A 17,345-nucleotide genomic window follows, 5' to 3' on the forward strand; every position below is an offset into this window, starting at 1 on the left:
CATCTGTGGAAGTTTGCTCCTCCTCTAAATGGTTTCCCAGTCCAAAATGAATTGAGAGCCTCTGCACTGCCCCAGAAATTAGAACTCTAACCTACCAGATCTCCTTTTGGTCTGAGATTTCCAGAAGCTTAGGATCATTCCAACCAAACTGTTCTTCCCTTCCAACTAGGTTCTAAGCTAATATAAGAGGATAAAAAAAGATGGGAATGATAGTTTTGGTTCAATCTGTGAAAACCATGAGAGTTCATGTTTTCAGCTTAGGCATGTATTTATTTTTACATAGCCCCCTAATTCAGGGGTTCAAGTTCAAATGCCCAGAGGGCCAGACAGGTAATAGTAAATGAATGAAAGGGAATCAAAACAAACTAGAGAGCACATACTTGTGCTCTAGCTGACTGTGTCCAAGTGGGGGCCCCCAGGTACTAGATCTTCCTATCATCCAAAGAATTCAAAAACCTGGACTTTCCTTATTCCTCACTGATAACTGATTTTTAATTTAATCCTTTGCCAACCTAACAAAACATGAACACAGAGGACTCAAGTCCTTACACTATCAGTTTACAACTTCTGCTCTAGCTCCAACCACAGTGCCCCACATAAAATGTCATAAATAAACATTTGTATTGAATTTATCAAAGCATCACATATACTACACATTTCACATACATTCAACTGTACCAAGCACCTAGAGCAATGGCATAACCAGCAGGACTACCACAAAATGAATAGGAATTAAGCAAAGAGTGTATTTGAATTATAGAATTACAGAAATGAAAAGTATCTTTGGTGATAAATCATGTTCCCTTGAGTAAAGAATTGATTCTTAGGAACAATGTATTTTTCCAGGAAAAAAAAAAAACCTGAGTCAAGGGGAAAATATGATTTCATAGATACTATCAAATTTATCTACATCTTTGAGAGTATAAAACAAATCAATATATGAGATGAAAAAAATTTCTAAGGATTTTATTTATTTACTCATAAGAAACACAGAGAGAGAGAGAGAGAGAAAGAGAGAGAGAGAGAATGAAAGAGAGAGGCAAAGACACAGGCAAAGGGAGAAGCAGGCTCCATGCAGGGAGCCTGACGTGGGACTTGATCCCAGGTCTCCAGGATCAGGCCCTGGACTGAAGGCGGCACTAAACTGCTGAGCCACCTGGGCTGCCCATGAGATGAAATTTAAAAGGAAATATATTGAGGGTCCCTGGGTGGCTCAGCAGTTTGGCACCTGCCTTCGGCCCGGGGTGTGATCTTGGGAGTCCCAGGATCGAGTCCCACATCAGGCTCCCTAGGTGGAGCCTGCTTTTCTCTCTGCCTGTGTCTGTCTCTCATGAATAAATAAATAAAATCTTTTAAAAATTAATTAAATAAAAGGAAATATATTTAGAAACATGCCACTTAAAAATTATCATTGGTTAGTGTCTTTTGTTCATTGCCACCTACTAACTCAAGGAAGTTAGCTTTCAACAAAACTAACAACTCTTCATTAACAAAGAACAAAAATCTTGAGTAGTCTTACTTTTGTGTAGATACTCAATCAGTTGGTATATCTGGGCAATGCCTTCCTCTGTCAACGGGGATCCAAATACCACTCCTTTTTCTAAAAAAAAAATCATATGACAGAACAGGGCTATATTTTCCACAAATAGCACAAAAATCATCATTCTTAAAGCCACTCAAGCATCCTATGTTACAGTTCAGCAAATACTTTCACAAGTTTAGTAAAGAAAAACCTTAAAGCTGGAAGTACATCCAAAAATTTAACAACTTTCAATCAATTCTCTGCAAGTTTAATATTAGACTATAGGTTCCTTAAAGGCAAAGACCATCTTCTTATTTAAGTAGCAATGTTGATGCTTGTTGATGTTTAACTTTAAAGTGAAAACCAGGGAGGTGCCTGGGTGGCTCAGGAAGTTGAGCATCTGACTCTTGATTTCAGCTCAGGTCATAATCTCAGGGGCCTGAGATCAAATCCTGCATTAAGCTCTGCACTCGTGCAGAGTCCACACGAGATTCTCTTTTTTCCTCTCTCTCTGCCCCTCCCCCAGCTCATAGCCATACTCTTTAAGAATCATAAATAAAACCATTAAAATAGATAGATAAATAAATAAACAAAGAAACAAATAGAATTTAGAGCCACAATTGTCAAAGTATTACAAATTATCCACTAGCATTGGTATAGGGCCTGATGTATTGCTAATTTTTTTTTCTACTTTAAAATTTTTTCTTGGGATCCCTGGGTGGCGCAGCGGTTTAGCGCCTGCCTTTGGCCCAGGGCACGATCCTGGAGACCCGGGATCGAATGCCACGTCCGGCTCCCGGTGCATGGAGCCTGCTTCTCCCTCTGCCTGTGTCTCTGCCTCTCTCTCTCTGTGACTATCATAAATAAATAAAAATAAATCTTTAAAAAAAATAAAAATAAAAAATAAAATTTTTTCTTATGCTTAATAAGATAGTACCTCTTTAATATCTTATCAAAAGCAGTGCTATAATTAATTTTCTAGGAAGGCTTATATTTTGGGTGACTCATAGGTATTTGCCTTATCAAAGCATTCTATGGAATGAAAACATTTGAGAACTGCAATAAAAAAATGTTCAAACTTTCTTTACTGTACCCTCCAGCTATGTCATAGGGCATAAAAATCAAGGTGTCCCTGATAACTACCTAAACTAAATCATGTCATCTCTCTCAGGAACTGATATACTCACTTCAATTTATCTACTTTTTAAATTTTTTATTGCTAATTTAAGATTTTACTACTTATGAAAATGAGAAAAATGACCAAAAAAATACTGTACATAATAGCAACTCAGTGAATGTGCAAATGTTAGGAGATTAAGTCCAGGGAGCAGCTGAGACCTGTTCACCCTTCACAGACACATCCCCTACCCTTTCGCTTAAGAGACATTAGAGACCGGAAGAATCCAGATGCTGGGCCGGCCCCACCAGGCAATTTAAGGTCCACTTCCCCCATCAGCTGAGCCAACTCGGTTCCAGGTAAGTCAATGAGCCTTGTAATATTGCTGACCACCAACTCGGTGAACTCCTCAGGTTTCTCATGTCGGAGTTTCTCCACAAAAAAGTCAGGATTGAATATAATGGGTTGCCCTCGAAGGGAGGAGTCATTGCAGATAACAAAATTACAGATGGCATCACTGGAAAAATTAAACAGAAGACACTTTAGGAGGATCGTTTTTGCAAGTTTCTCCCGCTCTCTAAGCCATACAATTATTCACTCTTTCTGTGGGTTAATCTATATATTGGTCTTTTGAAAAACCTAATCCTTAATCTAGTGACTGTCAAAAGAAGACAATTTAAGCTTGTTGCTATTTAGGTTATACTCATCTAGATACTTAGGAAGTTCATTTAATGAAAAGACCAAATAACCTCTGAATAAGACCAGACTCCCTGCTCAGTGTGGAGTCAACCTCTCCTCTCCCTCTGCCCCTCCCCACTGCTCATGCATGCTCGTATACACATGCTCTCTCTTTCTCTCTAATAAAATCTTTAAAAATAAATTAATTAATAAATATGACCCAATTTTTCCCCTTAATTCAGGCATATGCCATAAAAAGATATAGATTCTTACAGCCTCCCAAGTCTAACAGTATATTAAATTTGGTAGTCATATAGATCATATTTCCTTATTAAAACAGTCAAAGCCTGAATTATTACTGTTAAATACTTGTAAGACACTAGACCTACAGCTGTTCCCCCTAACACAACAATGGGTAATATCAAATTAAAGCCTTCTTGGGAATACAGCCAGTACTACACAGTATTTCCCATGTAGTGTCCCAACTGCTGACAGTACCATATTTAGGCCAGTCTCAAATGCCACAGAAACCACATGACAATAGTATGAGCTTATATAACAGCTAAAACTACATCTAAACAGTGCAGTAGACCTTTTGAAGACATTTACTCTACCCATAAGGTTCTTTAGTTCCTGGGTCCCTAAACAGAAAAAAAATTTTTTAAGATTTTATTTATTTATTTTGCAGCAGGAGGAAGAGAGCACCAGTTGGAGGGGCGAGGGGGGACGAGCAGAGGGAGAGGAAGAAGCAGACCCTCCTTCCAACCAGGGAGCATACATAGGCATATTCTAGTATCAGCCGGTTTTAATTAAGCCAGCTGCCCTTGGATTCTGTTTCTCATAATTGAAAAGCCTTCACCAGAATGGAAGGCATTTATAGTTATATAAAATAGATATTGGGGCATCTGGGTAGCTCAGTTGGTTAAGGGTCTTCCTTCAGCTCAGGATATGATCCCAGGGTCCTGGGATCCAGCCCCATGTCAGGCTTCCTGCTCAGCAAGGAGTCTGCTTCTCCCTCTCCTTCTGCTCTGCTTATGCTTTCTCTCTCTCTCTCTCTCTCTCTCAAATAAATAAATAATCTTTTTCAAAAACTGTTTAAAAATAATACAATAAAATAGAATAAATAGATATTAATTCTACCTTAACCAGGTCCAGAAATTGGTTTTATTTTAAAATCCTTCAACGCTTGATGCCTCTGTCCATCATTTAAGTCCAACCTTTGTTCAGACACATTCTTCTCTCTAGGGCACTCTATCTTGCTCCTAATTTCACTTTTCTGTCATTGAATAATACTAAGCAGATATGTTCTGTTGGCCCCTGATCTTAGCTGGTTTTCTCCTACATTACTCAGGCTATATTCCTAGCAAAACTCCCTTGATTCTCAAGAAATATTTTCTTCCCTATTCATTGTTTTCCAATGCCTAACTGCTATACTCCTTTGTACTTTTAACATGTTACATATAAGAATTATATTATTCCATCTCTGGTAGCAGATAAAACACCACTTGTTTGTATCCATTATCAATTATCTCTAACGGCTTGTTCTAATCCTTATTATATAAACAGTCACCTATTATATAACCAATGAGTGGACAGAACACAAGCCAAAAAGGACAAGTCATCACATCTGTCAGGCAAAGTTGAAATTCACCTGACAGTACAAACATTCCAATAAATAAATAAATTAAATAAATAAATAAATAAATAAATAAATAAATAAATATCACAACTTAAAAGTCTTCCACAACATCACAGGTACCAAAACATTGTTCTAGGAAAAAATTACATTCTAAATATTAAATATCAGTAACCTAAATCTCCTTTGTCAGCACTACATGAAAAATTTTTAGTAAGGGGGAACCCTGGGTGGCTCAGTGGTTTAACACCTGCCTTCAGCCCAGGGCGTGATCCTGGAATGCGAGGATCGAGTTCCACATCAGGCTCCCTGTATGGACCCTGCTTCTCCCTCTGCCTTGTGTCTCTGCCTCTCTCTCTCTCTCTCTCTCTCTCTCTCAGTGTCTCTCATGAATAAACAAAACCTTAAAAAGAAATTTAATAATGGTATAATGAAAACAAAGCACAGGAAAGCTTCAAAGTTTGTCACTACTTCCTTGAAAAATTATTACATAATTTTAATCAACAGTCCAAATCTTCAATTGGTGGCTACTAAATTCCTTTTCTCTGAAATGATAATATAAGAATTCACATAAAAATTTTAAATTATGAATATGTATTCTCAAACCAAAAAATCATTAAAGAAAGACCTTAAACTGCTTATTGACTTGACCTTTTTACACACAAGGAAAGATTATTTTCCCTATAAAGGTGCCAATGATTATAAAGCAATTAAAATCAAAAGCAACTGTATCCTAAGCCATTGACAAAACCTCTTTTTTAGTGTCAGCTGATTTAAGAAACATGTTTTAAGAAACATGAGTCAATATAAAACTACTGTTTATAATCACTGCCAATGAGAAATCACTACTCTGAGAGCCAAAAAAATCATGAAATGTGTTAGCACTGAAAAGAGTCTTATAATTTACTGAGTCTAAACTATCATTTTATGGGGCACCTGGGTGGCTCAGTGGTTGAGCGTCTGCCTTTGGGTCAGGTTGTGATCCCGAGTTCTGGGATCAAGTTCCACATCGGGCTCCCTGCATGGAGGCTCCCTCTGCCTGTGTCTCTGCCTCTCTCTGTGTGTCTCTCATGAATAAATAAGTAAAATCTTTTTTAAAAAATAAACTATCATTTTATGGACTTCAAATCCCTTTTAATTCTGAAAAACAGATTTCAGATCAAATTAGTTCTAACACATAAATATACATGAATAGCATCCATTATATTCCTGAAGTAGAAACACATATAGACATATAACCTTCAGACCTTTATTTTATTAATATCTGGAGCAATATTCAGTTAAGATTCTAAAACTTCCATCACAGATGACCTTTCAGCACTAAACCGGATCAAATACAAAAATAAGAAAGGAGCTAGATGCACAAAGCAATAACTAATAGTTTCTCAATACAGTCCTTCCTAGCTAGCCATCACCCCCAAGCCCGCCCTCTCCTAAACAGGTAAAACAGGTAGAAGAATAAGTAAGTTCAAGGCTCCCCTCTCTGTTCACAAATACCAGAAAAAGTTCCCCTGGAGTGCTAACCCACAGGTAACAAGCAATCTGTTTCTTTTCTCCTTCAGCTTTTCTCTTTCCTTCCTGTGATCATTCACTCTTGTTTTGCCCCTTGCCCCATTTCAATGTCTTTAACCCAGTGTTTTATTTCCCCTTCTTCACTTTTTCTGAGTGAAGGATCTAGTAAGCCAGGATGTAACACAGAGAAATAGTTTAAAAAGAAGTAAAATGGAAGATGGGAGATGGAAAAGACTGATACACTGGGTTACATTTTTTAATTACCTCCATACCACACAGCCTGTTAATCCTGTTCCACAGATTATACAATATCACAACATAAAGCTGAGAATACCAAGGAACATGATTAAGAATTTAAGAGACTTCTAGGACAAAGAAAAGAACCCTATATTTAAGCAAGAACAACTTCCTACTCTATAGTATCTTATTTTAAAACAAAGTCTAAGTTTGCTTAAGTTCAAGAAAAAAAATTAATTTCTTACATAAGTGCTGAAAGCTTCTGATGAGGCATTGGTAAATCGAAGAGACAGGAAAAAAGCTTTCTCCTTGTTTGTTGTGACAAAGGAACCTCCTTGCCCTGCCCCATCACAGCCTACAGAAATTCCAGACATGTTAGAGGACACAAGGACACATTATGGGGCCTGAAAGGCAGTACTTATCAGAACTCTAGGCAGTCATCTGCAAGTAGGAACAAAACAGAAGTAAAAAACTGGACCAGTTCATTGTATTTGCCAACGCGTAGATGAAGCTCAATAGTAGTCTCCCATCATGCTAAAACTTGTATTAGACAAAACAATCACATAATGTAAGAGAATAAGGACAAGTACTCTTACAGTATGGAAGGAAGGATTATCCCTACCTCACATCACATACAAAAGATAGAATAAAGATCTAAATATTTTTGAAAAGCCAAACTTTGGGCAGCCCCAGTGGCGCAGCGGTTTGGCGCTGCCTGCAGCCTGGGGTGTGATTCTGGAGACCTGGGATCCTGTCCCACATCAGGTTCCCTGCGTGGAGCCTGCTTCTCCCTCTGCCTGTGTCTCTGCCTCTCTCTCTGTGTCTATGAATAAATAAATAATAAAAATCTTTAAAAAAAAAGAAAAGAAAAGAAAAGAAAAGCCAAACTTTAAAAAGTTTAGACAAGAGCAAAGAAGAATAAATGAGGCAGCGGAAATGTGTCTTAAGGCATAAAAAGCACAATCCACAAAGAAAAGATTGATACATTTAATTATATTAAAATTTTAAATGTGTGTAAAACAAATGACATTATGAACAAAGGTCTTTAAAAATGAAGTCAAAATGCCTCTGGAGAGAGGAACTGGATGAAAAAAACAGGAGTGGGAGAAAAATTTCTCATTGTATGTTCTTTTGTATTTTCTGGATTATTTTTTTAAGATTTTATTTATTTATTCATGAGAGAGAGAAAGAGAGAGAGAGGAGTCACAGGCAGAGGGAGAAACAGGCTCCCTGCAGGGAGCCCGATGTGGGACTCCAGGATCACACCCTGAGCCAAAGGCAGGCGCTAAACCACTGAACCACCCAGGGATCCCCCTGTATTTTCTGGATTTTTGATTCATATGAACATACTACCCATTCATAATAAATAAATAGATTTAAAACATTAAAATAAAAAAGGCATAAACTGGGGGAAAAAATGTTATGCATATAAAAGGATTAGTAGGGAATCCCTGGGTGGCGCAGTGGTTTGGCGCCTGCCTTTGGCCTAGGGCGTGATCCTGGAGACCCGGGATCGAATCCCACATCAGGCTCCCGGTGCATGGAGCCTGCTTCTCCCTCTGCCTATGTCTCTGCCTCTCTCTCTCTCTGTGACTATCATAAATAAATAAAAATTTTTAAAAAATCTTTAAAAAAAAAAAAGGATTAGTATTCAGAGTTTATCAGTCTAAAATTTATAAGAAAAATACACTCAGGGATGCCTGGGTGGCTCAGCAGTTGAGCGTCTGCCTTCAGCTCAGGGCGCGTACCCAGAGTCCCAGGGGCCTGCTTCTCCCCCTGCCTGTGTCTCTGCCTCTCTGTGTGTGTGTCTCTCATGAATAAATAAAATCTTAAAAAAAAAAATACACTCAAAGAAAATTAGACAAAAGATATGATCAAATAATTCACAGAAGAGGAGCCCTAAGTGACTAACAAACATGAAAGGAATCTCAACTTTAAAAGTTACAAGGGAAAATAATAAAATAAAAGTTACAAGGGTAGGGGGGCACTTGGGTGGCTCAGTGCCCGAGTCCAGGGATCAAGTCCCACCTACATCAGGCTCCCTGCAGGGAACCTGCTTCTCCTTCTGCCTATGTCTCTGCCTCTCTCTGTATGTCTCTCATGAATAAATAAATAAAATATTTTAAAAGATAAAAAAAAAATTTAAATAAAACTTACAAGGGTAGGGGTACCTGGGTGGCTCAGTTGGTTAAGCCTCTGACTCCTGATTTCGTCTCAGGTCATGATCTCAGGATTGTGAGATTGAGCCCGAGCCAGACCCTGTGCTGTGTGGTGAAGCCTGCTTAAGATTCTCTCTCTCTGGGGCACCTGGGTGGCTCAGTCTGTTAAGTATCTACCTTTGGCTTAGGTCATGATCCTGGGGCCTCAGGCTCCCTGCTCAGCAGGGAGTCTGCTTCTGCTTCTCCCTCTGCCCCTACTCCCTCACTCACATGAGTGCACACAATCTCTCAAAAACAAAAAAAAAAAAAAAAAAAAAAAAAAACCAAGGATTAGCAAATTGAAGGATGGTATCTTTCCCTGTCCATCATTTTGGGAAAAACTATCAGATTCAGGCAATATCTTTTTATTCCTAGTTTGCTAAGGGTTATTTATTTATTATCATGAGTCAGTGCTTAATTTTATCAATTTGTTGTGCATCTATTGAGGATATGATTTTTCTCCTTTATTTTGTTAATGTGGTGAATGACACTGATTAATGTTAAACCAATCTTGCACTTCTAGAATACTGAATGTTGTTATATTATCATTTTTATATATTGCTGAATTTGGTTTACTAATAGTTTGGGTTTTTCCATATACATTCATAAGTGAGACTGTCATGGAATTGCTTTCTGAAAGTAGAGTTCCTGTGAAATCTTTTATAAGCCAAAATGGCATAAAGTGAAAAAGTAATTACCATTAACTTATATGGAAAATTTAGCATCCCCATACCCCAAAAATAACCCTCTTAGCCTTTTCTGATCCCTTAAGACCTATTTTGCTAGTGGATGCACAAAATAAATCAAGATAAAGCACAGATGCCCACACAGTTCAAATTACCGTAGCTTGCTGCTGAGATGCTGAGTATGCTGAGCATAGTTCTTGGGGAAGGGGCTTGGTGGAGCCACTCTCCTTGATCAGAGTCTGAGCTGCCTCTATAATGGCTCATTGGTAAACAAATGCTAAATGCTATTTTCACTTTTTGTCTTATTTCAAAAAGTGGAAATCCTCTTTGGATTTCTTTAGGTTAGTGAAACCAGATACAAATGTAGGTCCTTCCTAAAAGCAAAGTTGCCTAGGGGCACCTGGGTGTCTCAGTGGTTGAGGTCTGGGATTGGCTCAGGTCCTAATCCCAGGGTCCTGGGATTGAGTGCTGCATCAGGCTCTCCTGGGGAGCCTGCTTCTCACTCTACCTATGTCTCTGCCTCTCTCTGTGTGTCTCTCATGAATAAATAAATAAAATCTTAAAAAAAAATAAAAAATAGGGATCCCTGGGTGGCGCAGCGGTTTAGCGCCTTGCTTTGGCCCAGGGCGCGATCCTGGAGACCCGGGATCAAGTCCCACGTCGGGCTCCCGGTGCATGGAGCCTGCTTCTCCCTCTGCCTGTGTCTCTGCCTCTCTCTCTATCTCTCTGTGACTATCATAAATAAATTAAAAAAAATTTTTTTAAAAATAAAAATAAAAAAATAAACTATATCATAGCTATGTATGTGTAGGAAAAAAGTATATATGGGCTTCAGTACTATCCACAGGTTCATACATCCACAGAGGATAGAGGGAGACTACTATATTATCTTCATTAGGTTTTATACCAAGGTTGTGCTGGCCTTATAAAATTAGTTGGGGAATATGTCTTATTTTTCTATTTTCTGAAAAAGTTTAAGATGAGATTGGTGTTACTTCTTCAAATGCTTGCTCAAGGGACACCTGGGTGGCTCAGTGACTGAGCATCTGCCTTTGGCTCAGGGTGTGATCCCAGGGTTCCGGGATTGAGTCCTGTATCTGGCTCCCTGTAGGGAGCCTGCTTCTCCCTCTGCCTATGTCTCTGCCTCTCTCTGTCTCTCTCATGAATAAATAAACAAAATATTTTTTAAATAAATAAATAAATGCTTGCTCAAGGAACACCTGGACAGCTCAGTGGTTGAGGGTCTGCCTTTGGCTCCGGTCGTGATTCCAGAGTCCTGGGATCAAGTCCCACATCAGGCTCCCTGTGGGGAGCTTGTTTCTCCCTCTGCTTCTCTCTCTCTCTCTCTCTGTCACTCATAAATAAATAAATAAAATCTTTAAAAAAAAATGCTTGTTCAAATTGGCTGATGAAGCCATCTGAACCTAGAATTCTCTTTATGAGTTTTTTACATATACATTCAATTTATGTTATAGGACTATTCAAATTTTCTATTTCTGGGACGCCTGGGTGGCTCCGCGGTTGAACATCTGCCTTGGGCTCAGGTCGTGATCTCGGGGTCCAGGATTGAGTCCCACATTGGGCTCCCTGCATGGAGCTGCTTCTCTCTCTGCCTATGTCTCTGCCTCTCTCTCTGTATCTCTCATGAATAAATAAATAAAATCTTTTTAAATTTTTTTCTATTTCTTCTTATATTAATTTTGGTAAGTTGGACATTTCTAGGAATTTGTGTATTTCATATAAATTTTCAAACTTAAAAAAAATACTTTATTTATTCATGAGAGACAGAGAGAGAGAGAGAGACATAGGAAGAGGGAGAAGCAGGCTCCCCACAGGGCCTGATGTGGGACTTGATCCCAAGTCTCCAGGATCACACCCTGAGCCAAAGGCAGGCACTCAAAGCTGAGCCACCCAGGCATCCCAAGAATTCCTATTAATTGGGATGCCTGGGTGGATCAGTGGTTGAGCATCTGCCTTCGGCTCAGGGCGTGATCCCAGGATCCATGATAGAGTCCTACACTGGGCTCCTTGCGAGGAGCCTGCTCCCTCTGTCTGTGTCTCTGTCTCTGTGTGTGTGTCATGAATAAATAAATAAATGTTTTTAAAAAAGAATTCCTACTAATCAATAAGAAAAAAACAAACTACCCAATAGAAAAACAGGCATGAAATTTCAATAAAAATCTCATTAAAAAAGAGTAGCATAAAAAAAAATATAAAAAAAAATAAAAAATAAAAAAAGAGTAGCATAGGGGCACATGGGTGGTTCAGTCAGTTAAGCACCAAACTCTTGATTTTGGCTCAGGTCATGATCTCAGGGTCAGCGCAGAGTCTGCTTGAGATTCTCTCTCTCCCTCTACCCTTCTTCCCCGAATCACTCGCACATACACTCTCTCTCAAATAAATAAACAAAATCTTCAAAAAAAGAGTAGCTAAATGGCTGATATATTGATAAAGGAAAAAACCTGCTCAATATCATTAGATATCGGGATGCCTGGGTGGTGCAGTCAGTTGAGCACCCAACTCTTGGGTTCAGCTTGGGAGGTGATTGCATGGTCACGGGATTGATCTCATGTCGGGCTCTGCACTCAGTGTGGAGTCTGCTTGAGATTTTCTTTCCTTCTCCCTCTGTCCCTCCCACTCATGCTCTCTCTCTCCCTCGAAAATAAATAAATCTTTTAAAAATATATATAGATATCAAGGAATTGCAAATTTTAAAACAATAACATACAATTATCCAACAGAAGGACTAAAATTTAAGAGAATGACAATACCAAGGTTTAGAGAAACGAATGGTTAACTCTTTTATACTGATAGTGGGGCTATAAATCGGTACAATCATTTTGAAAAACTGCTTGGTCTTATCTACTAAAGTTGAACAAAACTGTCCTATGACCCCATGAATTCTAAAACATGCTTAACATGTGCAGCCACAGTGCACCAAGAATTACAAACAAAAATCTTCACTGAAACATTAATTTCTAAACAGCCAAAACATCCAGCAGAATGATTTTTTAAATAGTGGCATATATAATGGTGTATTTTACAGCAACAAAAATGGACAAATCCAGTCATATGCACCATCATGGATGAATCATATATAATGATGAGCAAAAACGTCTCACACACGCTCACCCACCCACCCACCCACACACTACTTACTGAGTATGCAATGACATTTACATCAAATTTTAAGAATAGACAAAAGCATGTTCTTTAGCAATACTTGCTTAAGTGGTAAAATTGCAAAGAAAACGAAAGATATATTTATCATAAAATTCAGGATAATGGCTATTTTGGGGGGATAGTGATTAAGAGGAGGCAAGAGGGCATGAGGGGAATATCTAGGGTGCTAGCAATATTCTTGTAATAAATCATGGAGCTGCGGGAAAAGGGAGATTAATTTGAAGTAAATATGGCAAATGTTAAGGTTTATTAAAGCTGGGAAAATATTGATTATATTATTCTACATACTTGTATGTAGAATCAAGTCTTTCAAGAAAATTTCAAAAAAAAAAAAAAGTACCTTTAACCTAAATCTTGTTACAACTTGATGAAAGTATCACAGAAAATCCAAGTTAATAGTAAAGGTTAATTTCCTCATCATAAAAGTTTTTGCATAGATGACCAGAACCAGGAGAATTAGTAGTTAGGTATGTAGGTAGGCATAAAGAGAGAGCAAGGGCTTGTATTTAAATGCATATACTGGGATCCCTGGGTGGCGCAGCGGTTTGGCGCCTGCCTTTGGCCCAGGGCGCGATCCTGGAGACCCGGGATCGAATCCCACATCAGGCTCCCGGTGCATGGAGCCTGCTTCTCCCTCTGCCTGTGTCTCTGCCTCTCTCTCTTTCTCTCTGTATGACTATCATAAATAAAAAAAATAAATAAATAAATAAATAAATAAATAAATAAATAAAATAAATGCATATACTAGGCAACCATCCCAAAGAAGGTTAAGAGGCAAAGCTTATCAAAAAGGATAATTTGGGGGCACCTGGCTGGCTCAGTCAGTAGAGCACGCAACTCTTGATCTCAGGATCCTGAGTTTAAGCTTCAAGTTCAGCGTAGAACTCATATAGAAAGAAAGAAAAGGAAGAAAAGAAAGAAGAAAGGAAGGGAGGGAGGGAGGAAGAAGGGAAGGAAGGAAAAGAAAAGAAAAAAAAAAGAATAGGATAATTTGTATAACCTACCTATCATCTGCTATGATTACTCTTACCACTAGATGGAACTCTACATGTAAGGTGATCTGCTTAGTGAAAGGACTACAAACAGAATCCGCAGCTGAAAAATCAATTATAGAATAATGAAATGCAAGTGCTTTTGAGGCATATTGAACCCATGAATCTGCAAAATTCAAGGCAGTGGGGGGAAAAAACGTATCCTGCAGATGTATTTTTTGGCTGACTGCTACCAAAACTGCATACCCACAAAACTAAATGTTTCCTCCCTAGTGAATTGCTTAACTTGATTTGTTCTCCAAGAACCACAACCTTGGCAACATCTATCAAAATACGAGCTATATTTAATGTTGTCTAAATCTGACTTACCACCCTAAGAGAAGTATGCACTCTCTTACTACTTTTTCAACCCTCTGGCTCTGAAACATGGCTTTCATTGTGTCACTTTCTGGGAGAGCTGTTAGACAGGAATACATATAAGTATTAAACAAGAAGCTATTATTTTTTCTTTTCCTATATATCAAATTTAAACTGGTGTACTGGTGTCATGAAAGTTTATATATAGAGAAAGGATAAAACAGGTCCCATGTGCCCAAGCTGGCAGGATTTTTAAACAGAAACCGTTCAAAGTTGGTAAGTAGTACCACAATATTCAAGGAATTATATTCAATTTCTTAGACAAAAATTGTGAAACATTTACATTCTAAGGTCTGCCCTTAGAGTAGCTGTCCAAGGTTTTTAAATTAGAACCTCTTCCCTTGTGGATCCCTGGGTGGCTCCGCAGTTTGGCTCCTGCCTTCTTGGCACCTGCCTTCCGCCCAGGGTGTGATCCTGGAGTCCCAGGATCAAGTCCCGAATCGGGCTCCCAGCATGGAGTCTGCTTCTCCCTCTGCCATTGTCTCTGCCTGCCTCTCTCTCTGTGTGTGTCTCGAATGAATGAATGAATGAATGAGTAAATAAATAAAATATTTTTAAAAAAGAACCTCTTCCCTCTAATTAAGACTCCAAAAGTCTCCAAAAGTGTATTTGACGCCTATATGTGATTCCAAACTAATTTCGAAGTACTAGAGAAACAATCTGAATTAAACTATTTAGAAATTAAAGAATTCCTGATCTTCCTCACCTCAACATTTTTTGGAAACCTGACTTAAGATTTTGCCCTATGGAATGACACACAATCTTTTCTCACTCAAGAAAATAATTACACTTCCTCCAAGTACCAATAACACCTGGGGTAGCCTGGGTGGCTCAGGGCTTTAGCGTCGCCTTCAGCCCAGGGTATGATCCTGGAGACCTAGGATCGAGTCCCACTTCAGGCTCCCTGCACGGAGCCTGATTCTCCCTCTGCCTGTGTGTCTCTCTCTATTTCTCTGTTTCTCATGGATAAATAAATAAAATCCTTAAAAAAAAAAAAAAAAAAAAAGTACCGGGAACCCCGGGTGGCTCAGCGGTTTAGCACCGCCTTCAGCCCAGGGCCTGATCCTGGAGACCCGGGATTGAGTCCCACGTCGGGCTCCCTGCATGGAGCCTGCTTCTCCCTCTGCCTGTGTCTGTGCCTCTCTCTCCTCTGTGTCTCTCATGAATAAATAAAATCTTTAAAAATAAATTTAAAAAAATAAAAAAAATACCAATAACACAAATATATATATATATATGTATTAGCCTGTGAAGCAGCACTATTTTAAAGAGATCTTTGGGTAACTGCTAAAAATCCTTTGAAATGGGAAGCAATTATGAGATTTTTTTCACTGTAGTTAGTCTTAAGCAACCCCCACTTTGGGGAAACACAATATACTTTTCCCATTCAGTCTGAATGACACCAACTGTTGAGATGATGTAATGTTGAAAAGATAGCATTCTAATATATGAGACTTTATGGTGCATCAAGTATATAATATTTTGAAAATTTTGGGGTGGCTCAGCGGTTTAGCGCCAACTTCAGCCAAGGGCCTGATCCTGGAGACCAGGGATCAAGTCCCACGTCAGGCTCCCTGCATGGAGCCTGCTTCTCCCTCTGCCTGTGTCTCTGCCTCTCTCTGTCTCTCTGTGTGTCTCTCATGAATAAACAAAAATCTTTAAAAAAGAAAGAAAGAAAGAAAGAAAGAAAGAAAGAAAGAAAGAAAGAAAGAAAGAAAGAAAGAAAGGAAGAAAGAAAGGAAGAAAGGAAGAAAGAAAATTTTGAAGTATCTGAAAAAATACTTTTTAAAAATTTAAATATTCTAATGTCTTTTCAAAACTTTTATTTCTCAACACCTAAAAAGAATCTATTGTATCAGTTAAAATATTTATGCTTTAATAAAATTTAGGCTTTATCCTCTGTACAATCTTAATATAATGATGTAATGATGTAAGTATACGTTTCACATCAGTGGACTTCGATTGAGAGAGCTTGGTCACAAGGACAGCTCCCACAAAATGACCTTACCCAAAGAAAAAAAATAAAGTAGGCCTTGGTACTTCAGTGAAGAAACTATTATTGCAACCAATGGAAGGATTGTAAAAATTTGATGGAAAAATTTGTTAAAATGATAGATGGACTTACATATACAAAAACTAGCCATACTTCAACGCACAGCTTATAGTGCATGTAGTGCTCTCCAATTAAAGTCTAAAGGAGGGGATCCCTGGGTGGCTCAGTGGTCTAGCACCTGCCTTTGGCCCAGGGCACGATCCTCAAGACCCGGGATCGAGTCCCACATCAGGCTCCTGGCATGGAGCCTGCTTCTCCCTCTGCCTGTGTCTCTGCCTCTCTCTCTCTATGTCTACGATGAATAAATAAAATCTTTAAAAAAAATAAAGTCTAAAGGAAAGTATCTGATGATAATATCAAGTATAATATTACTAAATTGTATCACTGTGTACTCTCTCAGTTTCTGATCTTCCCCTAATTCTTAAGTTTCCTGTTATTTGGTGAGTTATTCTTCAGTTTCACTGTTATTACTTACATGGTTTAATTTTGCAATTATATTCAGCATGAAAACAAAACAAATGAAGAACTTTTTAATTATATTATCCCAGTACCTTTAGGTTAATTGCTAAATTAATGAGTTTCTCCCCTCTCAAAGGTATAATTAAAATACATTTAGCAAACATAGCTCTCATTATTGTGGCATACAATTAAAAATTTAATATTTAAAAATAAATAAATAAATAAATAAATAAATAAATAAAAATTTAATATTTACAACTATGTGATTTCTATACTCATGAATTTTTTTTATATTGATAGAATCCAACTAAGATGACCTTATCTCTAATCAGATGACCTATTATCTTAAAGCTGTCAAATAATGTTTTACTTCTTTATTATAACACATCGTAGAAACTTGGACAAAGATCAACAACCAAGCCATTTTAATTTTCTAGGGGAAAAAATAAGAAGAACAAAAAAAGAAAACTGAAATCATATAATCAGGAATATGTCTGAAGTGGATATAGCTTTATGTGACCTCTTGGATCTTTTCTGTTTAATTGGGGGAGGTTTATTTGTTATAGATTGGCTCAGATTATTATCGTAGTTTTTTTAAAGATTTATTTATTTATTTATTTATTTATTTATTTATTTATTTATTTATTTATTAAAA

General features: G+C 38.0%; 1 protein-coding gene across 1 annotated transcript in view; it reads right to left on the reverse strand.

The window, feature by feature from the left end:
• The window catches only part of ARHGAP19 (Rho GTPase activating protein 19), a 63,492-nt gene that overhangs the window by 34,129 nt on the left and 12,018 nt on the right, over nt 1–17,345 (reverse strand). The window contains exons 2-3 of the mRNA XM_025991331.2: nt 2,891–3,156; nt 1,520–1,600 (exon numbers count right to left, since the gene is read on the reverse strand). Of these exons, the coding sequence (XP_025847116.1) occupies nt 1,520–1,600; nt 2,891–3,156 (347 nt within the window). The remainder of the gene's footprint in view (nt 1–1,519; nt 1,601–2,890; nt 3,157–17,345) is intronic.

The sequence above is a fragment of the Vulpes vulpes genome, chromosome 15 (assembly GCF_048418805.1).
Source record: "Vulpes vulpes isolate BD-2025 chromosome 15, VulVul3, whole genome shotgun sequence".
Taxonomy (NCBI): Eukaryota; Metazoa; Chordata; class Mammalia; order Carnivora; family Canidae; genus Vulpes; species Vulpes vulpes.